We start from the raw sequence: 14,424 nt of genomic DNA on the forward strand, positions 1-14,424 counted from the left end.
TGGAAGACAACTTGGGCATACACTAACCAACCAACAACTTACGTTTTTCTGGTGTTGCCTCTTCAGGCGTAAACCTTGCTGGGGTGTCCGGTTTTCTTGGGCAGCAGCACAGCCTGGATGTTGGGCAGGACCCCACCCTGGGCTATGGTGACCCCTCCCAGCAGCTTGTTGAGTTCCTCGTCGTTGCGGATGGTGAGCTGCAGGTGGCGGGGGATGATGCGGGTCTTCTTGTTGTCCCGGGCCGCGTTGCCGGCCAGCTTGAGGATCTCGGCTGTCAGGTACTCGAGGACGGCGGCCAGGTAGACGGAGGCTTCGGCCCCGACATGCTCGGCATAGTGACCCTTGCGCAGCAGCCGGTGGATACGGCCAACAGGGAACTGGAGCCCGGCTCTGGAGGAGCGAGACTTGGCCTTGGTGCGCCCTTTGCCTCCAGTTTTACAGCGACCGGACATTCTGTTCTCACCCCTGCTCAAAGTCCTGACCAATGTTGGATCAACCAACAACTGATACTCTTTCGAGTTATCAACAGTCACAGATTGCAACTCTTTTCGAGTACAATCACAGTTTTGCAACTCTTTTCAAGTACAATCACAGTTCTTGGTTTCCGGGAGTGGGACATGAACCCACAACCCTCTGATTCAAAGGCGAGGGTGCTATGAACTGAGCCACAGCTGACACCTCTAACCAACAACTGATACTCTTATCGAGTTATCAACAGTCACAGATTGCAACTCTTTTCGAGTACAATCACAGTTCTTGGTTTCTGGGAGTGGGACATGAACCCACAACCCTCTGATTCAAAGGCGAGGGTGCTATGAACTGAGCCACAGCTGATACCTCTAACCAACAACTGATCATGCACTCAACTATTCATGGGTTGAAATCAGAAGCACCTGATATTGATAACTACTGATGTAACTATGATGTAATGTTACATGATTAAGTAACTGAGATCTGGACAGAAGGAGAAGAACCACCTCGTGTCGAGTTACTGAGATGTAAATAAATCTGTAAATAAACAAGAATTTTTTTTTTTTTTTTTTTACAAACTACAATCTAAAGTAGCTTTCTTAGGGAAACAAGCAAACCCGAAAGAACCTCATTTAGACCCCCAACACAAGATGAAATATGGTGGCAGCAGACACCGAGTAAAAGACCCAGAAAAGCTCCAAGAGAAGACTGCACACATGACAGACCTACAGATCCTTGGAGGAAGGATAAACAAAGAAAACTGAAGACTCACCTGAGAACTCAGCTAGCACCTGCTGCACTCATGATGCTCTAAGACACAGACCCGGAGGCTGGACAGCAGTCAGCACAGATCACAATTTACAAGCCAAACTACTGAAGCAGCAACAGATCCAGAGCTCAGGACAAGCATGGAGTCTACACTACCACTCCCAGATCCTTACCAAAGCGCTGAAGGCTCGCTACAGTCTCAAAACTTGGACAATTGGTGGTAGAGATTTTCCAGATACAGAAGTTTCCAGTTTGCAGAAAAAGCAACAAATAGATCAGGTCAGTCCTTTACTTTATTGCAAATGATGTAATAGGGAGTCAATGAGGCTTCAAGCTTTTACTATGAAGTCCTCCAGGAATTTGGTTAATTCTTCAGTGTTTGAAAAAATGTAAATCATCAGATGAGCAAAATTTAAGAACAACAAGCAAAACAACGTGTGAATGCATGGATTCATTCATAAATGACCTGTGCAGGCTAGCAGAAAATTGTGACTGCGGAATCCTTAGAGATGAATTAATATGCGGTAACATAGTAGTTAGGGGGTCTTAGGTGAGGTTCTATCAGATTTCTTGCAAATGACAAAAAATTTAACTCTCACAAAGGCAGTAAAAATAGCACAACAGACCGAGCTTAGGAAACAATACAGAGCAGCTGTTGGTGGGGAAAGTGGCGTTCCTTGGAAAAGAATGAGTGAGGCCATACAATATGACCGACAGAAAAGAGAAAGCGCATTGAATCAAAAGCCCACAAAATCAGAGAAGTGTGCCAACTGGCATTTGAAATGCTCTTGGTGTGGCAGGAAAACCCTACACAAGCGGGAAGAATGCCCAGCAGGGGGAAGGGAGTGCCACAACTGTGGAAAGTTAGGAGACTTTAAAATTGTCTGCTTATCTAAAATACAAGTAACCCACAGAGAGAGACAGTAACAAGGACAAATCAAATCAAATACAAGGAGCGCAAGAGCAACAGAAAAAACAAATAACTATCCTAGGAGAAATTAATGAAACAGAGACAGAAAATAATTACTGGAACATTAAATTAGAAGTAGATGGACATCCTACAGAGTTTAAATTAGACCCAGGTGCAGGTCTTTCACTCTTATCTGATGAAGTAAAGTGGCTTAAAAATATCACATTACAGCCATCATCCATCCAGTTCCAGGAGGAACTACTGAAAGTAACAAGTCAACACTTAGCAAGATGAAGATACAAGGAGAAAGAAATCATTAACCTCCATGTCATACAGAACCAAAAATGATTATTAATGAGCAGGAAAGCATGCTTACAATTGAGGTTGATTTACTCAATTGCTGATGAGCAGTCCAATGATGTATGCAGAAATGAATTTCCAACATTATTTTCAGGCTTAGGAAAGCTGAAGACAGAGTATCATGTAGCCCTAAGAACTGATGCTAAACTAATTTGCTTCTTTACATTGAGAAAACTAATTTGCTTCTTTACATTGAGAAAAGTCCAGAGCGAAATTGAGCATATGTTACAGCAGGGGTCTATCTCTCCAGTAACCATACCGACAAAGTGGTGTTCTGGAATGGTCACAGTACCAAAGCCTAATGGTTCAATTAGAATCTGTGTAGACTTGACAAAATTAAACATATCAATACAGCATGGGATCCACCCAACAGCATCAGTGGATGAAAATCTTGCCAAATTAGCAAAAGGTACTCTCTTCACCAAATTAGGTGCAAACAGCAGCTTTTGACAGTTGCCTCTGGACAAAGAATCCGGATTGCTAACTACTTTTATAACACCATTCAGTCATTATTGTTTTAACAGGTTACCATTTGGAATTGCTTCTACACCAGAGATATTCCAAAGAACAAATGTCTCAGATCCTGGAAGGCATGGAAGGAGTAAAATGCCATATGGACAACATACGTGTAAGTGGTTCAGTGAGGGAAGATCATGACTGTAGAGTGAGAGCAGTCCTCAAAGTTCCACAGGAAGCAGGTTTGACCTTGAACGAAAAATGCGAATTTGCAAAGTCTATGATAAAATTCCTAGGGCACATTGTGCAAGCTTCAAGAATAACAGCTGACCTACAAAAAACCAAGGTAATTAGAGAGTTCTCATAGCCTAGGAACATCACAGAGTTGCAAAGATTATTTGGGATGGTCAACCAAGTAGGCAAGTTTCTACCAAACTTGACGGAAATCAATAAGCCTGTTGGGACAAGGTCAACAGTGGAGCTGGAATGTGGACCAGCAAAATGCTTTTGACAAGGTTAAAAATCTTCTAATTTCGCTTAAAATTCTAGTGCACTACGGTCCAGAAACTTCAATTGTAGCAGATGAATCATCTACAGGTTTGGGCGCAGTTTTGTTTCAAGTTCAAAGAGATGGAAAAAGACGACCAGTTTATTGTACCTCAAGATCACTAACAGGCACAGAGAAAAGGTGTGCAATAATTGAGAAAGAAGCACTGACAGCCACATGGGCATGCAAGAAGCTCTCTGATTATGTGATGGGATTAAGATTTAAAATTGAAACTGACCACGAGCCTTTGGTTACTCTTAACCTAAAGGAGATTGCAAAAATGCTGCCTAGAATTCAACGCTTCAGATTCAGGCTGATGAGATATGATTCAGTGACTGAGTATGTTCAAGGGAAATACCACTATCAAGAATCAGTGGAAGGAATCAAACTGGAAGCTTTGAATTACATGAAGGAAGTGGAAGCATATACTACACTCGTGATCAAACACTTACGACCACCGAGAAGAGGCTGAAAGAGTATAAGCAAGCACAACTGCAGAATGCATCTAAATAAAAGAGCATTGCCAGAGGGGATGACCAGATTATACTCCTAGCAACCTAGTACTTTGAAAAGGGAAAACATCTCACAATCATTGATGATTTCTAGTTTTTAAGAACAGACTAGTCATCCCTAAAATACTTCAACTTGAAATTCTCCAAACAATACATCAAGGTCGCTTGGGGATAGCAAAATGCCAAGCAAGAGCCCAGATGTCAATCTGGTGGCCAGGCATTAGTCACTCTATTGAAGAGTTACTCTCGAATTACCTTACGTGTGCAGTGAGTAGCCAACAGCAGAGCAAACCACTGGCACCCCCGCTTTTCCTTCAAGGCCACAGGAGCGTCTAGGGACATATTTATTTGAGTTGAAAGATAAAGTATTCATCGTCATCATTGATTACTACTCCAGATGGATTGAAGTGAATATTTGCACAGCATTCAATCACTGAAGAGAATCTTCGCGACACATGGCATCTCGGACAGTGTGTTAGACAATGGTCCAGTTTGTTAACAAATTATTCCACAACATTGCGTAGGAATGCGCTTTCATGCAAGTGACTAGCTTGCCTAAATACCCTCAGTTGAATGGAGAAGCAGAAAGAGGAGTTCAAACACTTAAAAGAATTGATGAAAAAGAACGAAGATATTAACTTAGCTCTTCTTAGCTACAGAACCTCACTACTATAAAACGGGTTCTTTCAATCAGAATTACTGATGGTCAAAAGGCTGTGAACACAACTTCCAGCTCTGCAACAAAAACTACAACCTAACATTACCTCAGATGATCATGAGAGAGTGAAAAAGCATAAGGGACAACAAAGACACAAACAAGCTTATAAATTCAACTTCAGGCACAGAGCACAAGACTTAAAATTGTAACAGCCTGGGGAGCGAGTGTGGATACGAAACCAATAGAAAGAAGGCATAGTAATAGAAAGAACTCCTCAATTCTATAAGATCTCAGTTGTGAAGGACCGGGGAAATGTAAGGAACCAAAAAGCTTCAATTTCAATGGCGAAGAAGCCAGCAGCTTATTATTCAGATCTGGATGGAGACAAGGAACCAGAGACAAGACAAAGCTCTACAATCACCCAGGAGCAAGACACTCATATCGAACAACGAGAGAGTGCAGATTGGCCTCGACATCAGAATGAGATCAAAACCAGGTCAAGGAGATTGGTCAAGTTATCAGAGATTAACCCTGTGATGTCTGAGACTTTGTGGGGGCGGGGTGGAGGCGGGAGAAAGAGTTGGAGGAGAATGTATATAGTTGGGATAAAGACTTGGGGGAGATGTGGAATGAGGAGTTAACATAAGGACCTGATACTGATGTAACTATGATGTAATGTCACATGATTAAGTAACAGATCTGGAGAGAAGGAGAAATATAACGTGTAGAGCTACTGAGATGTACGTGGATCTGTAAATAAACAAGAATTGTTTTTACAAACTACAATCTAAGGTAACTTTCTAGGGGAAAGGGCAAACCCTAAAGAACCACACAAGACGAAACACTAACCAATCCGCATCCAGAAGAGGATTATGCATGAGCTCTTTACAAACTATATTCTGTTTGTAAACCCCTGGCAAAGACTCGCACAGCAGGGCTCAAGAAGGCAGAGGATATGTGTTGAAGGGAAGAGTACCGGTGAATCAAGCAGGAAGATCTGAGTCAAAAGTCACTCCCAAGCGATCTACAGTCATCTCAGACTGATCCCGAGGGGAAACTGTGCAATTCAACTGAAATTGTTTTGCTTAAAATTCTCAATAGAAGTGCTGGATTTAGCGTGAGATTGTGTAATTCTTGGTCTCCGAATCTGTGAAAGAGGCAAAATCTCCTTCGTTAGGAATAACTTAAGTGCATTTTTGGGTCTTAGTAAGAGAGGACGCTTATTGGTATGGTAGGATATGCAGATGGTTCTGGAATAGATGAGACATTGGCAGCAGCAGGTGAAGAAAAAGGATTGAGAATTAGATAGGGGCTTGATTCACAGGTTGATTGGAGCACATGCAATGAGCACTTAAGATAGCATATGGGCTGTTAGCATGGTGGGAGTACCAGGCAAAGGCAGCAGCACTGCTTCATTCTCCAAAATAGATTCAGTACAAGTGTAAACATAAGAGCTGACTAAAGTATAGCTTATGAAGGTATAAAAACAGAAAATGAGTATTTCAGCAGGGCAGGCAGCATCTGTGGAGAGAGAAAAGAGTTAATGTTTCAGGTCGACAACCTTTTATCAAAACTGGGAGAAGTTAAATATGTAATAGATTTTAAGCAAGTGAAAGGGGGGAGTGTGGAAAAAGAGCAAAAGGGAAAGTCTGTGATAGGGCAGAAGATGGAAGACATTAAATGACAAAAACAGTTGGTGGTACAAGATCAAAGGGAGTGGTAATGGGTCAATTAAAGAAAATCCACATTTATAAATCAAAGTATGACATAATGCATACAAATATAAACTAATCACACTTGTGCATTCCCTTAGTGGCTCTTGCATGTGCCTTTGCTTCTCCTCATGCTCCTACGCGGCGCTTCTGCAGTGGCTGCAGCATTCGTGGTGGAAGGCTCCTGATCTTCAATTACAGAGACTAGGTGGTCTTTGAAGGCAACCTTGACCAGCTCTAGGCCTAGAAAGCCTAGCTTCAGGCTGCAACATCTCAGCCTGCTTTGCAGCAATTTGAACCAGCTGGCTAACAGGCAACAGTAAGGGCACTCTCAGTGGCAGGGGTGGGAGCATGAATGCGGACATCCTGAGAAAGGACAACAGGTTCGCACTCCATGGTGCCAGACATCTCAGCAATCCTTGCAATCTGGAGAACAGAATGATAAACTGATGAACCACTCTGGAAGCTTCTTTGAACACAGGTATCCAGAGCCATGATGTCAATTCCTGAACTTCCATTACATCACTCAGGCCTTTGGTGAAAGCTGTTTGCGCTGCAATGAAACTGGAGATATCAGCCATTAGGTGCTGTTCCACAGGTGTGTTGATAGAGCTGACCACCTATTCCAGCATTACGCAAAGCCCTAATGTTGGATTCCTCTATACTCCTTAAAATTGAACACAGGCTTTCTAGTAAATAAGCATTTGGTTGTGCAAACCCATTAGTCGTCCTGTAGCTTTGCTCATTGAAGTCCTCATCTGAGTCCTCTGCAGCAGAACTAGTATGCAACTGCACCACCTCTGATAAGCTGGCACCTACAATCTCTTTTCCTCTCGCCCTGGCTCATGCCCAGCGTCTCACCGCATGCAGATTTCTCTTCTATCCAAACCACTAAAATACACACATTGCCAGCATCTGAGCTGGTGAGTGTCTCATTATCTTTAATTTCTCAATCGTCTTCCTCCACTGATTCGGCAGGTTCTAATTTTTGGGTATCTGTAATGTAAAAGGGACAGGGGTGGGATTTTGGTGACAGGAGAAGAGGAAATAAAAAATGCATGCTAACATCCTCTGCAGCCTCTCAGTCAGAAATGATTGAGCGATAAAGGAGAAGTACAATGAAAGGAGGAAGTCATATGTAAGTACCCACATCATAAATTGCTTCAGCACTGCAAGTGGCCACAGCCTCAGCAAAGCCACTTCGCATGATGGCAGCACTGTCTCTTCCATGAATGTTAAAAAAAAATGCAGGCACATTTGTCCTCCTCCAGTTTTTTGCTGCTGCCTGTTGTTGTGTGCCACTTCCTCCTGCAAGCAAGCGGGAAGTGCATCAGTGAATGTTGTGCAATATGCTTGGACAATATGGATATCATGGTTCAATAACTGTCAGCATGTGCAAGTTGCGACTTGTGGGTATGAGGTTTACAGTGCTTAGTGTGTGAGGGTGAGATTAAGCATATGAGTTGAAGGATTGAGTCCTGACTGCTAGAAATTGTTAATGGGAGAGTGATGGAGGTGTAGAGAACTGAGGAGTGGATGAGGCTACTGATGCAGTTGGAAGGATATGACAATGAAGTTAATCACTCACTTTGAAAACCTGTGTGAGCGTGTTAAACTTCTTCCTGCAAACTTCTTCCTGCACTGCATCCTTGTTTGACGAGCAATATTCCTGGCATTGACATCCACCGCTATTTCTTCCCATTGTCTCCTAAGAATGTGTCTCAAAGGCCTCATTCACTCAAGGATACAGGGCATCTCGCATTCTTTCCACCACTTTCACCAAGGCCTCCAATGCACTGTCTGAAAACCTTGGTGCATACTCTTTTGAATGCCCAACCACCACTTCTTGAAGCCACAATGCATCTCCACTTTATGAGGTGCAGGCTGCCTTCAAATAGCAACAAACACTCATGATATTAGGCCCCTTTCTGATGTTTGCAGCCAATGAACACAGCAGCATTAGCTGCACACAGAAGTCATTTTAAAGAGCAGGCAGCACAAATTTAACATGCTGCCTGCAACGCTATGAACGGTCGCAGGTTAACTGCATACCCCAATCCCGGTGACAATTTTCAAGTCTTATACAAAGGCTCCCTGCAGGTTTTTAAATTACAATTCAGTTATCAATGTTTCCTGACTTCCACCAAACATTTTGTACAGGAAGCAATTTTTGAATTTATCTTTTGTTGCGAATGTGGGCAATCTCTGAAAATTCAATTCTTGCACTTAAAAGCAATATGAATACAAGGGTTACTTTAGCACAATCCATTTTTACTGACTTTTGTAATTCCATGATTATTTGTTAATAGCACATGATAAAAAAAAATACTTGCTTCTTCCCTAACTGATATATTTATTAGCAGAACGAAGGGATGGGAAACCTACTTCTTTGTCTCCACTACTCCCACTCTGACAAGTGCACCATGGTGACCTTAGGACAACTTGTCGTTTTTTTATTCTTTCATGGGATGTGAGCGTCACTGGCAAGGCCAACAATTGTTGCTCATCCTTAATTGCCCTTGAACCATCATCCTGAACCTTTGCATTCCATCTGGTGTAGGTACACCCACAGTGCTATTTGGAAGGGAATTCCAGGATTTTGATCCACCGACAGCAAAGGAATAACAATATAATTTCAAGTCAAGATGGTGGGTGACTTGAAGGGGAACTTGCAGCTGGTGGTGTTCCATACATCTGCTGCCTTTGTCCTTCTAGGTGGTAAACGTCACAGGTTTGGAAGGTGCTGTTGATGAGTTGCTGCAGTGCATGTCATATATGGTGCACCGCAGCTACTGTGCATCAGTACTGAATGTTTAGGATGGTGGACGGGGTGTCAATTAACATATGAATTAGGAGCAAGAGTAGGCCATCTGGCTCCTCAAGCCTGCTCCCCCATTCAATAAGATCATGGCTGATTTGATTGTGGCCTCAACTCCACATTCTGCCTAACCGCTGATAGATTCTTGATTAACGAAGGAGTCAAAAGGTATCTACCACTGCCTTAAAAATATTAATTGATCTTGCCTCCACTGCTCCCTGGGGAAGAGAATTCCAAAGATTCATGACCCTCAGAGAAAAAAAGTTTCTTCTCATCTCCGTCTTAAAATGGGAGACCCCTTATTTTTAAACTGTGTCCCCCCCCATTCCAGGTCTCAGTTGAGTGAACCTTCTCTTAACTGTTTCTAATGCATTATATCCTTTCTTAAATAAGACCACTAAAACTGCACAGAGTACTCACCAACACCCTGTATAACTGTAGCAAATCATCCCCTACTTTTATATTCCATTCCCCTTGCAATAAACAATAACGTTCCATTTGCCTTCCTAATCACTTGCTGTTCCTGCATACTAAATTTTCCTGATCATGTACCAGGACACATGCATCCCTCTGTGCCTTTGAAAGTTTGGCAATCTCTCTCCATCCAAGTGTCTCACTCCCGGCTTGATCCCCTTAGCCCTGCAAGTTTATTTCCTTCAAGTGTCGTATAGTCAAAGTATTTATACGGCTAGTTCAATTAAGTTTCTGGCCAATGGTAATCCCCAGGATGTTGGTGGTGGGAGATTCAGCGATGGCAATGTCTTTGAATGTCAAGGAGAGATGATTAGATTCTCTCTTGTTGGAGACTGTCATTGTCTAGCACTTGGTGTGGCACAAATGTTACTTGCCACTAATCCACCCAGACCTGAATGTTGCCCTGGTCTTACTGCATATGGACACAGGCTGCTTATCTGAGGAGTCACGAATGGCTGCTAATCTGAGGAGTCACGAATGGTACTGAACATTATGCAATCATCAGGGAACATCCCCACTTCTGACCTTATAATGGTGGGAAGGTCATTGATAAAGCAGCTGAAGGTATTTGGGCTTAGGACACTACCCTGAGGAATTCTTGCAGCAATGTCCTGGGGATGAAGTGATTGGTCTCCACAAACCAAAGCCATCATTTGATTTTCACTCACCATTACAGCATACTACTCGACTTCCACACAGTATAGCTGAGGTCAGGAGCTCAGTAAATCAGATCAAATCTTTAGCCTAGGTGCTTGTGCGTTGTGTTCCAATGCAATACATCATCCTGAAAGCATCATGCATTTTACTTCACCCTCATAGAACTGGATATCTTTCAAAGCAGATCGTAATGTCTAATAAACAGATTGGAGATCATGCTTATTTTTTGAAGTTTGTGGCATTGGATTAATGACTGAAATTGGATCAAGATGGGTAAATGCTTTTGACTGCCAAGGAAAATTTTGCATTATAAAATTAACATTCAGGCATTTTGATAAGTCAGTACATGTTCCACCCACCAACCCCCATCTCCAAAGAGACGGAGAATAAATAAATTCATTCCAAGATGTAAAAATAACCTATCCACTTGCTCCAATCTTCTAGTGGAGCAAATGAAAATATATATTGGATTGATAAACTTGGTTAATAGCTACACAAATAACCAGGTCACTTTAATACTGATAAACTGTTATTAGTAAGTGTACTGGAAAGTACTAAAATTACCAAGGCTTGTAATCATCTTGTCAATTATTGCAAATTTGTTTTTATATTTTCATTTTTTAAATTAGACATCGTAATTTAAGAATTTTTGTTAAAACAAATGGAAATATCAATATTTTGAAAATGCAACATTGATAATTAAAGTAGCTGTTAATGTTCAAACTGGCATTTTAGGGTAGACATCCTACAGGAACAAGTGCACAAGAGGTCGCCAGTATGGCACAGATCTAATCTACTGCCTCGATTCACACAGTGCTTGTATGCATGTGGATTCATAGCCAGGTTTACAGAACTACCCATCTGAGAAGCCTAAAAAGAGTATTTTGAATTCCTGAGATTAGGTTTACACATATAAAATTAAAACCATAGAACCACTGAAAAGTTACAGCACAAAGAGAGGCCATTCAGCCCATCGTGTCTGCACCAACCAAAAAAGAAAGAAAAAGAAAAAAAATACTAACACCTGGTCCATAGCCTTGCAGGTTACAGCACTTTAGCAGCAGATCCAGGTGCCTTTTAAATGAGTTGAGGGTTTCTGCCTCCACCACCAAACCAGGCAGTGAATTCCAAACACTCACTACCCACTGGGTGAAGAAGTTTTTCCTCATGTCCCCTCTAATCCTTCTAGCAATCACCTTAAATCTGTGCCCCCTGGTAATTGACCCCTCTGCTAGAGGTCTACTCTGTCTAGGTCCCTCAATCTTGTACACCTCAATCAGGTCACCCCTCAGCCTCCTCAGTTCCAAGGAAAACAACCCCAGCCTATCCAATCTTTCCGCATAGCTGCAATTTTTAAGTACTGGCAACATTCTTGTAAATCTCCTCTGTACTCTCTCCAAAGTAATTATGTCCTTTCTGTAATGTGGCAACCAGAGCTGTACATAAAATTCCAGCTATGGCCTAACCAGTGTTTTATACAGTTCCATCATTACATCCCTACTTTTGTATTCTCTACCTAATGCATTAAAGAAATGCATTCCATATGCTTTCTTTACCACCTGTCCTGCCACCTTCAGGAGCCTGTGGACATGCACACCAAGGTCTCTCACTTCCTCTGCCCCTCCCAATATCCTCCCATTTATTGTGTATTCCCTAGCTTTGTTTGCCCTCCCCAAATGCATTACCTCACACTTCTCTGGATTGAATTCTATCTCTCACTTTTCCACCCGCTCAACCAAACCATTGATATCATTCTGGAGGCAACAGCTATTCTTTTCACCATCAACTACACGGCTAATTTTTGTACCATCTGCAAATTTCCCAATCATGCCTCCCACATTTAAGTCCAAATCATTAATTTATGCAATAGACAGCAAGGGACCCAACACTGAGCCCTGTGGACCGCCAGTGGAAACCGTTTTCCATTCGCAAAAACATCCATCAACCATTACCCTTTGTTTCCTGTCGCTGAGCCAATTCTGAATCCAACTCACCACATTCCCCTGTATCCCACGGGCTCTTACTTTTCTGAGCAGTCTGTCATGTGGGACCCTGTCAAATCCTTACTAAAATCCATGTAGACAACATCCGCTGCACTGCCCTCATCAATCCTCCTTGTTACTTCCTCAAAATATTTAATTAAATTAGTAAGACACAACCATCCCCTAACAAAACAATGCTGCCGATCCCTGATTAATCTGTTCCTTTTTAAGTGACGGTTTATCCTGTCTTCTCTCAGAATTGATTCTAATAATTTGCCCACCACCGAAGTCAGACTGACTGGCCTATAATTATTTGGTTTATCCCTAGCACCCTTTTTAAATAATGGTACAACGTTTGCAATCCTCTGGTACCTCGCCTGTATCAAGTGAAGATTGGAAAATGATCCTCAAAGCATCTGCTATTTCCTCCTTGGCTTCCTTCAATAGCCTGGGATACAATCCATCCAGCCCTGGTGACTTATCTACCGTCAAGGATGTCAGTCCTTCCAGTGCATCATCTCTCACTATGCTTATTATATCTAATATTTCGCACTCCTCCTCTTTAACTAAAATATCTGTTTCATCCTCTCCTTAGTGAAGACAGAGACAAAGTGCCCACATCTTCAGCAACAAAGCACAAGCTACCATGTACATCTCTGATGGGCCCTGTCTTTTCCTTAGTTAGTCTCTAGCTCTTAATGTACTGGTAAAACATCTTTGGGTTTTCTTTGATTTTACCTGCCAATATTGTTTCATATCCTCTCTTTGCTTTCCTAATTACCTTTTTTACTTCACCCCTGTACTTTCTATACTCCTCTAGGCTGTCTACAGTATTAAGTTTTTATGACTGTCATAAGCTTTCTTTTTCTGCTTTATCTTGCCCTGTATACTTCTAGATAACCAGGGGGCTTTCGATTTGGCAGTACCACCCTTTTTCTTTGTGGGGACATGTATACACAGTGCCCGTAGAATCTTGCTTTTGAATGCCTCCCACTGGTCTTTCACTGTTTTCCCTTCAAGCAGCTGTAACTAGTCCACTTTCACCAGATCACACCTCAGCTTCATAAAATTTGTCTTTCCCCAATTTAGAACTTTTATTCCTGTTTTATCTTTATCCTTCTCCATAATTATATTAAATCTAACTGTATTATGGTCACTATCTCCAAAATGGTCACTGCTACATTATCCACTTGTCCAGCTTCATTTCCTAATCCTAAATCTAGAATTGCACTCCCTCTCATTGGGCTTGTTACATGCTGGCCTCTCGAATACAGTTCAACAATTTTGTGGCCTTTGTGTCTATTATGTATCCCAGTTGATATTACGGTAGTTGAAGTCCCCAACTATTATTGTCTTATTGTTTTTGCACTCAGAAGTTTGCCTACATATTTGTTTTGAAAAGCCTTGAAAAGGTAAGATGACATTTGATTTTTGGTCTAGGCCTGGATCAAGGTAGGTTATTTCTTGATTGGGTGGGGTGGGTGGCATATGAAGGAAGAGAAGCCAATATTATGCTCTATCCTTCCCTGAGCAATGCTTACTGGCTAACTCCATCTCCCTCACACTATTGGGAGTCTATAGTACACTCCTAGTAGTGTGGCTGCTCCCTTTTTATTCCTGAGCTGAATTCATATGGCCTCACTTGATGATTCATTTAATATATCATCCCTCCTCACAGATGTAATTGATTCTTTAACCAATAATGCGACACCCCGAACGTTTTTAGCCCCCTCTCTACCCTGCCTGAAAACCGTGCATCCAGGAATGCTGAGCTGCCATTTCTGCCTCTCTTGAAGCCAAGTTTCTGTTATAGCAATGATATTGTTGCAATGACTAACCCCTACTAACTTAAAACTACATTCAGAGTACCATAAACTGAATTTAAAACCCACTCATCACTTCACAGTTTATGTGAAACTGAGATTCATCAGCAATTCATTGACAAAGAAGTGTCAAAAAAAACCGAAAATAACAATGGCAGCTAAAACAAAATGACACATCAAAGCTCTGGAAGAGCAATTTTGACATTTGTCTTCACTGCAAGATTACAGTGGGAAAAACATCCTTGGTGCTTAACAATAAACATAATTAATGGCTTT

General features: G+C 41.9%; 2 protein-coding genes across 7 annotated transcripts in view; both read right to left on the minus strand.

The window, feature by feature from the left end:
* Positions 1–14,424, minus strand: part of intu (inturned planar cell polarity protein) — a 186,205-nt gene that overhangs the window by 102,205 nt on the left and 69,576 nt on the right. The gene's annotated exons all lie outside the window — the stretch shown is intronic.
* LOC144682566 (histone H2A-like) lies at positions 63–452 on the minus strand. The gene has a single exon (XM_078545052.1). The coding sequence runs from the start codon at positions 450–452 to the stop codon at positions 63–65; it is 390 nt and encodes a 129-aa protein (XP_078401178.1).

The sequence above is a fragment of the Cetorhinus maximus genome, chromosome 1, assembly GCF_964194155.1.
Source record: "Cetorhinus maximus chromosome 1, sCetMax3.hap1.1, whole genome shotgun sequence".
Taxonomy (NCBI): domain Eukaryota; kingdom Metazoa; phylum Chordata; class Chondrichthyes; order Lamniformes; family Cetorhinidae; genus Cetorhinus; species Cetorhinus maximus.